Source organism: Hipposideros armiger, unplaced genomic scaffold, assembly GCF_001890085.2.
Source record: "Hipposideros armiger isolate ML-2016 unplaced genomic scaffold, ASM189008v1 scaffold_48, whole genome shotgun sequence".
NCBI classification, from domain to species: Eukaryota; Metazoa; Chordata; class Mammalia; order Chiroptera; family Hipposideridae; genus Hipposideros; species Hipposideros armiger.
The window spans coordinates 4240438-4256249 of NW_017731398.1; the positions used below are offsets into that span (position 1 = coordinate 4240438).

Below are 15812 nucleotides of genomic sequence, written 5' to 3' on the forward strand. Positions count from 1 at the left end.
AGAGAACTGTATCTGGTTCTGATGATAACTGTGGGCACAACTGACACGAGCCCACTTCGGTCCCCTGTGCCTGGAGAATCTGGGATTTGGTTCCCCAGCCTTGCTTGTCTATAGAGAGAAGACTGGGCTGCCTAGGACAGGTAGCAACTCCCCCACTCCCTGGAAGCAGAAACAAAAGCTCGGTCACTGTAGCTGGAGGTCTGTTGGCCGCAGGGAAGACCAGTGCCTTTCCTGATGGTACCTAGAAATGGGTTAGGCGCCTGCCCAAGGCGCCCAGGGCTTTACTATTTCACTCACCTACCGTCCCCTGCATACAGTGAAGGGAAGCTTCTTAGGGGGCACTGCCTTGCCTGGCTAACCCTCCAATTCCTGCTAAAAGTCCTAACAGCAAACCTCCACCTTACATTCTCACTACTCTGGCCCAGAGTTAACGTTACAGGCTATGTTCCATGTAAATTGAACAGAAAACCAGCCTGGCCAACGCCTGCTCTGCCTGGGGAACTAAAGGCTGAGGCTGTGCAGGGGCCCTGCCTGCGTGGAACTGCAGGGCTCAGCTCCAGCAATGGGACCTTCCCTCCAACTTTCACAGGCGCCGGCAGGCGACTTCTCCTGTTTTCCAGTACTTACGTACATTTCTATCATTTAGTAATATTTTCAGGCAACAAACATTCATTTTCAATCAACAGATGATAGTATCCTTTAAAATATTTTAAATAATTTTGAAGTGATATTCACATTGCAAAAAGAAATTTAAAGAGCACAAGCAACTTACAGTAAGTAAAGTCTTCCTCCCACCTCTAATCAGACCCCTCAATATTTCAATATCTCCTTATCAGAAACAGTAGTGGTCAGCACTTGTGTGAACACCCTGAGATATTCTCTACTTACAAAAGCACATCTGTATAATATATCCTCTCACTCTCTCTCTTTTTACACACAAACACAAATGGTAGCATATTTTTAAACACCATTTAGCACCTCTCTTTTTTGATAGCTGACATTCAGACTATTCCATGCTGAGTTAAGAATCCTGGTAAAACTCATACTACATCAAGCAAACTTTCCACATTCTTAACTGACAAATATTTCTTAATAAGAAAAAAATGGAAGAGTAAAGGTTTCATCTTAATCCATTCGAAACATTTACCTTATAAGACATACTTTAATATGTAAACATTTTTAGCTGCCTGACTTAGCATTCCATGCAAAATGGTTATGTTTACTTGCTAAGGAAACTACAAATCATAGAAATGTAAAAGTTTAAAGCAATTATACTAACACCGATTAATTCCAAGAGAACTATGGCACTGAACCACGATAGGGCAGCATACTGGTATTACAGAATTTTAAAACGGGAAGAGATTTAAAATATCCAGACCAACTGTATTTCAGTTCAAGGTACAGAAGCCCAGAGAGGTAGTTTACACAGTGAGTTATTGGTGAAATGTTCTTGCAATTATTAAAAAAGATCACTGTTCTAAGCCTTTTGCATTTTCTCTTTTAAAGAGAAAAATATGCTAATTTTTTTTTGGAAACATGATGAAATTTAACATCAAGTTTTATATATAAACAAATGCCAGGAAGAAAATGTAAAAGACTAAAAGTACACCAAAATGTTAACAGTATTTCTAGTTAGTCAAATTACAGATGACTTTTAAGCTTTTTGTATTTTTCTACTTTAGAAACTATACAGTGAGCATAAATTTTGTCATTAGAAAAACAAAAATTTGGTGTTCTATTATATAATCACTCTGTTGCCACATTTAAAATATCTAAAATATATACACTGTTAAGAAATGCTAGTTAAGGGCAGCAGAGTGGCTCAGTTGGTTAAGAGTTAGCTTAAGAGCACGAGTCCTGAGCAACAGGGCCGCCAGTTTGATTCCCACATGGGCCATTGACCCTGCACCCAAGCTGAGCTGCCACTGAGTTGCCAACAGGTGGCAGGATGGCTCAGCTGGTGAGAGCATGTGCTCCTAACAAGACTGCCTGTTTGACAGTGGGCTACGCCCGCCCGCAACTAAGACTGAACTCAGCACCTTGAGCTGAGCTGCCGCCCGGATTGCTCAGTGGATAGAGCGTGTGCTCTTAACAATAAAGCTGCTGGTTCGACTCCCACATGGGATGATGGTTACACCCACCCACAACTAAGACTGAACACAGCACCTTGGAGCTTAGAGGCCACGAGCTGCTGACGGGCATCCAGATAGCGACTGGCAACCTCCACAACTAAGATTGAAGAACAACAACTTGGCTGGTCCCCTTCCCCAATTCCCCAACATTGTTCCCTTCCCCCAATTCCCCAATTTAAAAAAAAAAAAAGAAAAAGAAAGAAATGCTAGAAATGCTAGTTTAAAGTAGTTAAACAATTCACTAGTATTCACTAATTAACTTCAATATTTTATACAAATGGCATTTGGTTCCAGTGTAAAGAAGGAGCTGTTAAAAGAAATAGCTGTTAAAGAGCTAAAAGGAGATATGAGTTATTTTATACTATCATCTCAAAAAAATGATGTTTGAAAACAGCCTTTCAATCTCCTGCTTCCTATGTGAGTTAACAGTCTAGTGGGCCTGTAATGTGACAATGCAGCATGGCTATGACACACACGTAGTAGATCTAATACTATTTGGACAGGCGTGTAACCAGAATTCACACAGAACTGTAGGAACAGCCGAATTTTGTTTTAATGTTAGGTCAGGGAGATTTCCATCGCACAAATATTTTTCCAAAACACATTTGTAACTTCAGAGTAGATCCTTGGCTCACTTAAACGTTTACAGATAAACTATGATTAGACACGGAAAGATGTCTGACATAGTAAATGAGTAAGAACAGAGCTCAGCGGTTAAGAGTGGAGACTTAACACCAGGCTGTCTGGTCCCAACCCTCGCTCTGCCATCTCTGACCTGAGACAAGCTACCTGACTTGTGTGTGCTTCAGTGTCCTCATCTACAAAACGAGGACATGAGCACCTACTTTTAGGTTATTAGGAGGGTTGAAAGAGTGAATACAAGTAAAAAGTTCAAGTGAGAGCCTCGCATGTAAGTGTTCACTGGGGATTAACTATATACACACACCAACAATAAAACTAAAATGAGAGAGTGCTCATAGCAAAGAACAGGTTAACAGAACAGGAAGAAGGCTCACAGGACAACATGAAGTACACCTTCTGGTCCAGGGGACCTCTAACACAAGTACCTTGTTTGCTCCAAACTGCACCCTGGCTTTGCCTTTCACCAGGGTGGCGTTGATCTGCATGATGACGGACTCGATGGAGTAGGCGCTGCTCCAACCCTGCGGGCAGAAAGGGCACTTCTCTGAAACACCAAGGTATTCCTGATTCCATGTAGGGCACTTAACAAAATGGCACAGAACAACTCGACAACAGCAAGTTAATATAAGAAGCTTCTAGTCAAAAGTAAAAGTAAAGCTGGACAATTTCCAAAATCTCACAAAAAAATAAAATGAACCTATGTTCTAGATGCCAAACACAAGCAAATTATAACCTTGAACAACTATCACTTACTGCCTATCCTAGCACAGGTTAGGCACAAAGTACAGTGTCACTTTACTGTTTTACGTTATGTAGCTTTATGATTAAAAGTAGCTGCCATTAAAATAACATTTGTATGTAGGTGCTATCACAACAGAGCTTTCCCACTCAGAATCTAACTTACATAATGAGAACACTCTATGGAATTGAAAGAAAATAGTCACCTGTTTTGTGAGAAGCTCCATACATAACGCTCCACCACCCAACACATACCTTAAACAGAAAACAGGAATCATACAAAATTCTCTAGGTTTCAGTATTCCTTCTTAATTTTTGAAGTACTTTTACTAAGAAAGTATGCATACATGTAAGGATTAGAAGATAACAGGCAAAAATGAAAACCGTCGTTAGGGTTACAGGTCTATTATGGGTAATTTTAAAATTCTAATGTCATCGCTCTAATACACTCATTTTTTTTCTTTTTAAATAACGCTTGTATCTGAATACTTAGACTTTTAAGATATCAAACACTAAGAACTTGGCCCTAAATATTCCAGAGACTAGGGGCAGGAGAACCAGTTTCCGTAAACGGCATTCACATGTTCTATTCATCTGGAAATTTCCCTGCCTGAATGTTTTTCCTCTGGCAGAAGTAATGACTTTACCATATCAATACTAATGAACATCTGCAGTTACAGTTTAAATTGTTTGTATTCTTTCTGTTGTGAAGATCAGATAGTTCTGGCCATGGCACCCTCTGTGGACTCCTCCATTTCCCATTCCAGTCCTGAAGACTGTTCTCAGAACCAAGACGACTTCTGGGGATTTCCCAGATCGCTCCGCAAGAAATCATTCCTTAGATCAAGATCCTTCAGCCTTTTAACATTTTCTCAAACAAAATAATTTCATTCCTCCTTTAAAGTTATTTTAAACTTCAAAATACATTAAATACCATACCTAAAAATAAAATCAAGGGAATGATAATTAAAGAAGAAAAACTGTGGAAATCCTGAAAATACATAAGCTAAGCGCACTGATCAGGTTATGTGAAGACTGAGTCCAGCACACTGTTTTCTGTCCTCTAGGACTCTGCCTACTCATCTGCTGCCTACTTTTCCAAGGGCCACCCCCACCCGCGGTGAAACCTGCCAAGACCACCTGGCCTGCGGATTTTGCATTGGAGCCAACCAAATGCATCCTCATGTTGATTAAACCAAATTACTGACAGAAAAGTAAGGAATGTAGAAAAATCTACTGTTGACCATTATCATGAATAATAATAGTTACAGTAAAATTATTAATAATGGAAATCATTCAATAACACCTTTATCCTAGAGACTTTAAGCAACTGTCTTTCTTTCTTACTTGTCCCAAACTCTGGGAATTTTAACAGTTAAACTTTAACGGGGGGCGGGGATCCAAAATATTAAATTTTGTTTAATTTAACAAAATTTGTTAAATTTGTTAAAATTTGTTCCAGGGTGGAGACTCCTGGAACACCTATCTCCAGTTCCTGAATCTCCCCCTGGGCTACAAGTGCATCCTGTATGCAGTGAGTTTTAAATAAGCCCGTGATCCTGCCGGTCAGGATGGCAGAGCAGGTAAATGCTGTGCCCACCTCCTCCCACGACCACATCAAATTCACAGCTGAAAAACAGAACAACCCTCATTGAGAACTGCCTGAAGCAAAGGGGAACCGACCTCCTATAACTAAGCCACGTGGAGACAGTAGGAGGGGCAGGTCCCACACCCACGTGTGGCAGCTAAGCACCCGGAGGGACATGTTGGCCGTGGAGATCTCCACCAAGGAGTGAGGGCCCCAGCCCCATGCCGGGCTCCCTACCCCAGAAGAGGAGACCCCACAACATGTGGCTGGGAAGCAGTGGGGACGTCTTGAGAGGCCTGCACAGGGAGGGGCTCCTGTGCCCACCAACGCCCTCACTCTGGGCTCCACACAAGGGCAGCTGGGAAAAGCAGCAGCCTGGAGCGTTAATACATGATTCTTGAATGACCAAGAGAGATGAGAAACAGAAAGCTTTTATGTTAGAGTCAAACCCTTGACAATGAGTCACGATCCCGCCCTTTGTTAGCTGAGGAACGGCCGGGCCAGGGAATCTAAGCATAGAGCCCTAAGACACAGACAAAGAAGGTGCTGGCACTTACACCCAGACTAAGGATAATGACCCCTCGACAGCGACAGACACAACTGGGGTGCTCTAGAAGTGGGGGGACTCTCTTCATGGATGCTTGGGGCCCAAGTAACACTTCCTATTACACCAACCAAGGAAACACCTTCAGGTCCCAACAAACAGCTCACTCACAATGTACTGGGACGTGAGAAACAGCAGCCGTCTTTGTGATTCTCTGCACAGTTGCCTAAGCGAGGGTGGGTGGCTCCACAAAAGAGCGTACAGAAATGCCGGTGGGCTGGGGCTGTGAATCACCCTAACCGTCTGTACCCTGTTACCTTACACTTCCCTATCTCATTCGTTCCTTCATTCATTCATTCACAAGGATTTACTGCATGTACATTATAATGCATGAAGAAAACTGACATGTCCCTGCTTTCAGGATATTTACAATCTAGAGATTATAGATGTTAAACAAACAAAAAATAAAGTGGGTGGGGGGTGGTACCCAGAGTTCTCTGAGAAGGGACAACCAGGGGCTTACTTTAAATTTGGAGGTCAGGAACAGCATCTCTACGGGTAAGGCAGAGCTGAGACTTCCAGGAATTAAAGTGTGGGTGGAAATAACATGACAGGCAGAAGAAATGTATAAGGAAGGTCACAAGGAAAGAGCCTGCTGGGTGCTGGGCGGACAGGCAGCCAGTGGGCACCAGCAGGAAGACTGGGGGGGTGGGGGAGGGCAGGTCCCAGGGCGTGGAGAGCACGTCCGAGCACGAGAGCGGTGGGAAGGCCTGGAGAGGCGGCACAGGAGAGCGGTAGGATCAGACAGGCTTGTAAAATGTCGCTCTGAAAGCTCCCACAGAAGCAGGAGTCCAGCCAGGACTACTCTGAAATGGTCCACCGAGAAATGACAGTAGAGGGAATGGGATGGAGACAAGGGACTGGCTCTGAGAAGTCTTCAAGAGGGACGAGAATTACAGGACCAGATGTGGGAAATGAGAGAAGTGACGGTAGAACGACCGAGATGGGGAGGTTGAGGGGGGAGACTGAAAAGAGGTGCATTGGAGGTCTTGTCCTGTAGAGTGCGGGGTGTGAGAAGACATTCAGGTAGAGGTGTCAGCAGGCAGCCGGCTGTTGGGCAGAGGCGTGTGAGATGCAAACCTGAGTGTCACTGCACAGAGGCAGTTTAGAAGCCATGGGAGCCTTTGAACAAATAGTGCTAGAGCAAGTAGACATTAGGCGGGCATCCATGAGCTATACCTCGCACCTGATAAAAAAATTAACTCAAATGGTCCACAGACTTACCTGTAAAATGTAACACTACAAAGTTTTGAGGTAAAAAACAGGAGAAAATCTTTAGGATCTAGGACTAGGCAAAGAGTTCTCACATTTGACACCAAAAGCTTAATCCATAAAAGGAAAAACACCTAAATAAATTAAACTTCATGAAAACTAAAAATTTTTGCTCTATGGAAAATTCTGTTAAGAAGCTACAGGGCCAGCCATGCGGCGTGTTGGTTAAGAGCTGGCTTGGGACACCAGCTCTGAGCAGCAGGGCCCCGGTTCGGATCTCATATGAGGGCCAGTGATGCTGCGCTCTCTACAGCTAAGATGGTGAACAACAGCTCGACCTGGAGCTGGGCTCGACCTGAGTCGCTGGCGATGGCGTAGGCTGCAGTGGGTCTGCAGTGGGCTGCCGTAAGCTACAATGCATGGCCGGCAGCCAGCGTGAGCTGCCATGAGCTGCTGTCCAATGGCCGGTGACCGATCTGCTTCAGCCGGGAAGAGCGCAATAATACCAACGTGAGCCAGTGAAGCGACATCCTCCACAACTAGACTAAAGAACAAAAGGACAGCAACTTACCTGTTCCCCTCCCCCAACTCCCCAATAAAATCTTAAAAAAAAACAAAAACTTCACATGCAATGACCACATGTCCAGCCATCGCTCTCCTGGACAGGTACCCCCGAGAAAGGAAAGCTCATTCACACCAAGACCTGCACACACGGGAGCAACTTCGTTCGTGAGAGTCAAACCCTGAATCAGCCCAGAAGTGCATCGGCAGGTTACTGGTTAAACAAAGTGTGGCATAGGGCACACCAGGGCATAGTCCTCAGCAATAAGAAGGAACAAAGCAGTCACACACTGAGCTGAACCCCAGGGAGTTATGATGAATGAAAAAGCGAAGCCCTAAAGGTTATACTCCCAAGATGTAAGCTTCCATTACACAACTTCTTAAAAGATCAGAACTGCAGGAAGATCAGAGGCTGCCAGGAGCGAAGAGGGGGATGGAGGGAGATGGGTGTGATTTCAAAAGGCAACAAGAGGGCACTCTGGTGGTGTGGGAACTGTTCAGTGTTGACTGTGGTGACAGATACACAAACGCACACAGGTGATCGAGTTGTACAGAACTTCACACACACACACACACACACACACGAGTTCTAAGTGAGCTGGCGAAAGCTGAATGAGCTCAATGGACTGCATCATCATCTAGTTGTGATATTACACTCTAGTTTTGCAGATATTACCACTGGGGAAATTGGGCAACATATACTGGGGAATCTCTATTATTTCTTACAGCGGTATGCGAATATACAATTATCTTAAAATTTCAATTTAAAAAAAAGCCCAGGGAATGGAGGGAGGAGACACGGAAAAGACCCAGCACAAATTCGGATGAACTATGATGAGTCAGGTGAACGGGTTGCGCTCAGAAGCCCTGGGGCCATGGGGCCGTGCTGCTGAGACAGCTGCCAAGGACTCTGCATTTCCCGCATGGAAGCCCCTGCTGGCAGTGGTAGTGGGAGGGACAGACTACAGGAACAGGAAGGAAAGGCCGGTGGGCACATGCAGCATGTGGGAATGCACCTGGTGCACGGACCACTGGGAACAGTGTGCACTCCGCAGAAAGTTTACCAGTCACCAGAAGAACTAGGGGGAAACGACCGGTGTCCTGGAACAACACAATGTGCTCCATCCCCACAGTGGACTCTATCAGCCACAGAGTGGAATGAGGGCTGGTGAGGGCTACAGTGCAGAATGGCCTTGAAAATCCCTGCTAAGTGAAAGGAGCCAGACAAAGGTAGGAAATGTCCAGAACAGGCAAATCCATAGAGGCACACAGAGCGGAGTGGCTGCGTGTGGGCGGGGCTGGGAGGGGAATAAGGGGTCAGTGCCGATGGCCGGGTCCCTTCTGGGGTGATCAAATGTTCCGGAGTGAGACAGTGGTGATGGTGCACAGCTCGGTGGATACACTGAAAACCACTGACTGCACTTCAAAAGGATGAGTTTCCATCACATGAGAATGTGTCATGATAAAGCTGTTACTCACAAAACAGTTTGGCGACAGCCAGAAAAAGAGAAACGGGGTAGGAGTTAGGAGGTGTGTGAAGTAAAATGTTTGGAACGGAGCTGCAGTCTCAGTTCTAGTCTGGTTCTGCAATCGCAGCTGTTTTCCTCAGTCCTTCACACTCTCTAGTTCTCCCCAAGTCGGCCAGTAACTCCCCCTCCTCACTATGGGCAGGCTGTAAACACCAGGACACCTTGATTCTGCCTCAAATTAGCACGGGCCATCAGTCAGCTTCCCATCCCCATTTCCAGGTATCAGCATAGGCTGTCATCACTTCACTGTAAGACAATGGCACCGGCTCTTATCTAGCCTCTGCTTCTATCAGCAGATGTATCTTTCTAGAACATTCTCTTTACTGGTATTTCCCTGCTCCTGAACCAGGTAAAGAAAGATTGGCTTACCAAGAACAACAAACCCGCCACCAGGTCCCTGGTCCTGTCTAAGCACAAGAATTCTGCCAGCAGCTCCTTGCCACTCCTCCACATGAACTCTGCCCCTGGGGTTGTGCCGCAGCCTGGCCCTGTGCCCTCGGAATACTCTGTGTTCTCCCCTAGCCAGTTGAGACCCCACCTACACTCAGTCTTCCCAGATCACCACTGCCAGAAGCAACTCCCTTCTCCTTTAACCTCAGGGAACTTCAGTCTGTACTTAACATTTAACCATCATCAGTGGAGTACTTAACGCTTTTAATCTCCTTTTAGATGGCTGGTTTTTGGTGTAATGGAAAAAGAACTTTATCAGAAGTCAGAAGATATATTTGGATTAAGTCACAAGATGACTTACTCAAATTATCCATTTGAATAATGGCATAATAACTCCCCTGTGGCAAAAAGAACCAGTGAAGAAAAACTATGTAACCAAAGTAAAGGAAAAACTATGTAACAGATTTTGAAACTGAACACGCATTAGTCAGCCCTGCTGTTGCTGACATGCACCATGTAGTCAGGCTGCGATGGCTGCATATGTCCTGAACACGTAGACTTTTTCTTGTCACAGTGCATGACTATTTACACAGCTCTTACATAGTATGAGGTACTGTAAGTAACTAGAGATGGTTTAACGTCAGCGGGAGGATGTGCACGTCGTATGAATATATGACACCAGTTTATGAAAGGGCTGTGGGCACCCTCAGATTCTGGTACCTGGAACCAACCCCCTGCAGTCACAGAGTAACAACTGACTTAATGGAGGACTTCCTCGATGCCCAGAACTGTCATACACCCTGGAGAAATGGAGCTGTCAGTCCTGGAACCAACCCTCCCTCCATACCCAGGGACAACTGTATTCATCACTTCATGTGTTCGTCTCCACAGCTAGGTGGTAAGCTATTTAAGATCCTAAATTCTTAAAATTCTTGGGATTTGTCACAACAAAAATGTGGAGAATCTAGGCTGGTCAAGTTTATATCACATTTCAAAATGATCTGATAAAATATTTTTGTACATTTATTCTGAATTTAAAAAATTTTTCCAAATCCTTTTCTTAATCATTTGTATCTGCCCTTCCTTTTTCATCTCAGTGAAACTGTTACTATCATCAGCCACAGAGATGATCAAAGTAAGGACCTAACACTTTGAGATTTTAATCACAACATGGATTGTCTCACAAAGTGGAGTTGGTCAGCTGAGCATGCCAGAATTCTCAAATTAGTTTACTGCCCCTACTTTATGGGTGTACAGAACACTTCATACTAACCTCGGTACAAATTCTGACATTTTCCCCACCCTCCCTGAGTTCTAATCCAAAAAAGCAATACAAGCTTCAATAAAAATGCACGACAATTACCACTTGATTCTAGCAAACTGTAACCACCATCTTTGGAAGAAATTTCATGGCCCATTTCACAGGCCATGAACTATCAACTATCCTGCAATTTTTTCTAGGATCATAGACATGTGGGAGTCACTCTCCAGTTCTAACTTTCTCTAAATATTCAATCACATCTTATATTGTGAAAACATTAGTTTTTTTATGGTGAAATGTATACAAATAGGGGCCATTACTAACTCTACCCATAACATCCTATTCATAGCAGTGGTTCGCAAAGCGCAGGCCCCAAGCTGCAGTCTCACCTGAGGCCTCCGTGAAGTGCAGTTCTCAGGCCCTACCCACACCACTTCCGTCAGAACCATGGGGCAGCCTACCTTCCTGGGCCTCCTAGCTCTTAACTCGCCTTCCCAAACACTCTGCTCCACACTATTGAGGAAGATAGTCACTCAAACTCACCCTCCTGAGAGAACAGGCAACACCACTCGGACAAATGGAGGATCAAATGGAAAGTTATCCTAAAAAGCAAATAAGCAAATTTAGTTCATTTTAGCACATCCTCAATACTATATTAAAAGATTTTTAAAGTAGTCTATAAAGAAAGTGTACATTTGTTATCTGATGATGAATCAGGGTCATAAAAGCAAAAATAGTACCAAAACCTAAAATGGAATACTGTAAAAACCAAAGCAAATAAAAATGGGAGTGAAGATCAGGCCCAAACAGCAATGTTTGGGCACATTTATGAAATATATGAAGGCACAGTCCAGCGATGACTAGGTAAGCCGGATCAATCCTCTGGCTAAGAACCAGAGAGGTGGACAAAATGAAGCCATGACAGAGCTACAGTCAGGAAGGAAAAGGAATCCCAGGCAGCAAGGCCCTCTTTTACCCCTCGGGTTTTCTTTCTACCACAGAAGAGGAAGACAGAGGTTAAGCAGCTGAGCGGGGCACACAGATCACAGGGTAGGGAGGTGAACCTGGAGCTCAGGGTCCCCCCAGGGGGCCTTACACGGCCCCCACACTTCAGCTGAGACCCTGAAGGACACACCAAGAAGTGCCCTGGCTGACAGGGAGTGAGACCCTGCTTTACATCATCTCAACCCCATGTGACCAGTGACCGTGGGATCCTGGAGCCCGAGTCCCTGAGGGGGATCGTGTGAGCCATCACCTAAGGCTTCAAGGCTTTCATATAGAATATTTATCATTAAAGGAACAGTTATATGAGACCTAAAGACGACACATTCAGAAAACGAGAAGCAAACCACAGACACAAAACCACAAGGGATCAGATAATAGAGTTTCCGACACAGATTTTTAAATAAGCAACGACAAGACTGAAAACCCTGGCAGAGAACTAAAAGTATGAAAATGAACTATACAGAAATGCTGAAATTTTGATACAGCATAAATGAAATTAATAGCGTAATAGATGAGTTAGTGGAAGGGAAATTCGGTGTACTGGAAAATAGGTCAAAAAACATCCAGAATGAAGTCAAGCGAGATAAAAAGGTAGAAAATGAAGAAAGCAGGACACAGGGGAATGGACTGAGAAGGCCTGTCGTTTGTAGAGAGAGTCCCAGAGGGGGAGAGGCTGAGACAGAGCAGTACTAGAGATAACATCTGAGAATTTTACACAACCGATAAAGGGCTTCACAAAAGGTAAGCGTGCTGAATTCTTCCAGAGAAACAACAGAAGCTCTGCTATAGGAAGGTCTTTAGGTGCTGAAGGAAAGGAATTTCCAACCTGGAAATCTATACCCAGTGAAATACTTTCCAAAACTGAAGTCAGAATAAAGACATTTTCCCATCAGCAGACCCACACTGAACAAAGCAAATTCTTCAGACAGGAGAAACGTGATCCTAGATGAAACCTGGAGAACAGGCACTGTGGAGAGCGCAGATACGCACGTAGGGCCACATGAACATCGACTAATCATATAACAACGGTATGTCAGGTCTTAGATATGGAACCAAAATGTGTCACAACAGCACCTATGTGGCGGGGGGTAAATGTTCCACAGTCTTTGCATTGATGAGGAAAAGGAAAAATATAAAGTAACAAATTTATGTTAGATTTTGACAAGTAAAGGATATGCATTGTAACTGTAAGGTAGGAAAGTGGAGTAAAAGAACAGGTGAGTGCCAAGCTAAGAGACATGGGAAACTGGAGAAATGGGGGGGCGGGGGAGAGGCCTTAAAAGAATGAAAAAAAGAGCAAGGAGAGAGAAGGACAAACAGAAAGCATCTAGGAGATTGTGGGTTTGAACCCAGATATCAAAATATTAAGTGCAAACAGACTAAGTGCTCCAGTTAATGACAAAGATCACCAGACTTGATGATAAAAACTATGAGAAGATGAGGGTAGAGACCTCAGGCAAACCTCAGGCTACTGAGCACAATTCTCAGTCCTAGAAACTGAGGTTTCCAGAAGAACAGCTTTTTCTCTAAATGAACTGAAGCAAAGACAGTGGCCGATGTGGCTAAGGGTATTAGAGGTCAGTCTCCTGGTGGCCAGGAGGCCACGGCTGGCCCCCACCTTCCCACAGCAGTGGGTCAGGGCAACAGCAGCTCACTTCTAAGGAAGATGCAGCAGGAAGCACCTCCAGTTTCTATGTTCAAATAAAAGGGGATGGGAAGCAAGCAATAACTCTTCTAAAACCAGTTTGAGGGTAAAGGAGCTAAACAACATTTGTTTCGTCCAGTTATCTCCAAGGAACACAAACATATAGTTTTAACTAAGGGAATAAGCAGAATTCCAGTAACTTATTTTAACTCCCTACCTCTACCCATCCTACCCATCTACACGTTCCAGCTTTTTTTTTTTTTTTTTTAAAGATTGTTTTTATTGGGGAATTGGGGGGATAGGAACAGTGCTGGGGAATTGGGGGAAGGGGAACAGACAAGTTGCTGTCCTTTTGTTCTTCAGTCTAGTTGTGGAGAACGTTGCTTCACTGGCCCAAGTTGGCACCATCATTGCGCTCTTCCCAGGCGAGGCAGATCAGTCGCCGGCTTCTGGACGGCCACTCACTGCGGCTGCTGGCCGCTTACGCTGGCTGCTGGCTACACACGGTAGCCCATGGCAACCCACTGCAGCAGGGACTGCAGCCTGCGCCGTCACCAGCGACTCATGGCAGCCCAGCTCCAGGTCGAGCTGTTGTTCAGTATCTTAGCTATGGAGGGCAGTGTCACTGGCCTTCATATGTGGGATCCGAACCGGGGCCCCCTGGCATCCAAAGCCAGTTCTTAACCATCGCGCCACTCGGCCAGCCCACGTTCTAGCTTTTCTAACGAAAGATTTAAAACCTCCTCATTTACACAGATTCCACATTAAATCATTACATTTCACCTAGACTCCATTGCTATTCTTCTTTAACCTTGATTTTTAGCATCTTAAAAAATACTGTGTTGGGCCGGTCGAGTGGCACGTTGGTTAAGAGCTGGCTTGGGACGCCAGCTCTGAGCAGCAGGGCCCCGGTTTGGATCCCACATGAGGGCCAGTGACGCTGCGCCCTCTACAGCTAAGATGGTGAACAACAGCTCAACCTGGAGCTGGGTTGCCGTGAGTCGCCAGCGACGGCATAGGCTGCAGTGGACCTGCAGCGGGCTCCCATAAGCTACCGTGAGCTGCCGGCAGCAGCCCGCATGAGCTGCCAAGAGCCGCTGGGCTGTCCAGTGGCCGGCGACCGATCTGCCTCAGCCGGGAAGAGCGCAATGATAATACCAACATGGGCCAGTGAAGCCACGTCCTCCACAACTAGACTGAAGAACAAAAGGACAGCAACTTGTCTGTTCCCCTCCCCCAATAAAATCTTTAAAAATATATATATTGTTAAATATCACACACCAATTCAGAGACGTTCGTAAATGTAAAGGCACGCCATTATACATTACTGTACAATGTGTCCAGGTAACCAGCCCCTGTAAGAAACAGACTGCAGCCCAGAGCCCAAGGAGATGCGATGTCCCCTCCCACTCATGTCCCCTCCCGCCCATCATGTACATCCTCTACAGTACGGTAATCATACCTTTGCTCTTCTTGATAGTTTTGGTCCACATATGAATCCGTAAGTCAGTGTTCCTCAGCCCTCCTTTCATGTTCGCCCCACTGAGAAGCCCTTCCGGAGAATGGTTCCTAGTCCCCACCACACACACGCAATTTCACCACCGCAGAAATACTGCGCCTCTGTTTCTGTATGGTGGCCCCTTGAAGGGCCACAGACCATTGTGGTATGTGAGCTTTTTCACCCCAAGGACCAATTTTCACCCTGTTGTGGGGAACAATACTGCCTCCACTGAGAAGGCATGCCCTAAACAATAGAATTTAGTTTTACCTCTTTTTGAGCTTTATATAAATGAAACCGCACAAGACAGGTTTCTCTAGCTCAGCTCAGCTCCACTCCATTTCAGGAACCACAGTTCTCCTTTCCACTGGGACAGACCCTGAGGTGATGAACAGTGCTGCTCTGAACGGTCTAGTCTGTCTCCAGGTGCACCTGAGCTCATTTCTGGCAGGGCATGTCCCTAGGAGAGTCCTGAACCCCAAGTCGTGACTATCTTCTACTTCACCAAGTAATACCAGATTGTTTTCCAAAGCTATTGTACAAATATACATTCCCATTAGAAGCATATGGAGTCCCCTTACAATTTCCTTACCTTAAAAGAGAAGTTAAGCAAAATATATTCTATGCCTTCTTTCTCTTTTAAGATCTGAAGATCACTGTGCAAAGGGCTGTCAGGATCGACCCTAAGAATTACAAAAAACAAGAAGTCAGAGATTTTTCTTACTAATCTCGAAAATGAAAGAGCCCAGGAGCTGAAACAGAGCACCTGGGGTAAGTTCCAAACAGAGAAGGTCTACAGCTGCATATGGTCCCTGGAAAAACACGTCACTTTAGCCTCCAACTCCTTGGGGTTCAATGTTCAAAAAGACATTCCTAGATTTTAAATCTATACTGCTAAGGGCATTCAAAGTTAGGAGTCATTCTAAAGGAAATGGTCATATGCACATAATTTTCTCAAGTGCTCAAAAAAAAATGTAATCTGCTTCTCTAAAACTGTATTGTTAGAC

The 15812-nt window shown here is 44.9% G+C and overlaps 1 protein-coding gene across 7 annotated transcripts in view; it reads right to left on the reverse strand.

Annotated features, from left to right (window-relative positions):
- UBE2Q2 (ubiquitin conjugating enzyme E2 Q2) overlaps window positions 1–15812 on the reverse strand; it is a 100022-nt gene that overhangs the window by 6244 nt on the left and 77966 nt on the right. For 5 of the 7 annotated variants that reach the window (XM_019640155.1, XM_019640156.1, XM_019640154.1 and 2 more), the window contains 4 exons: window positions 15398–15488; window positions 11201–11259; window positions 3719–3767; window positions 3200–3295 (listed from right to left, as the gene is read on the reverse strand). In XM_019640155.1, the coding sequence (XP_019495700.1) occupies window positions 3200–3295; window positions 3719–3767; window positions 11201–11259; window positions 15398–15488 (295 nt within the window). The remainder of the gene's footprint in view (window positions 1–3199; window positions 3296–3718; window positions 3768–11200; window positions 11260–15397; window positions 15489–15812) is intronic. The other 2 variants (XR_002123753.1, XM_019640157.1) reach the window with 1 other exon arrangement.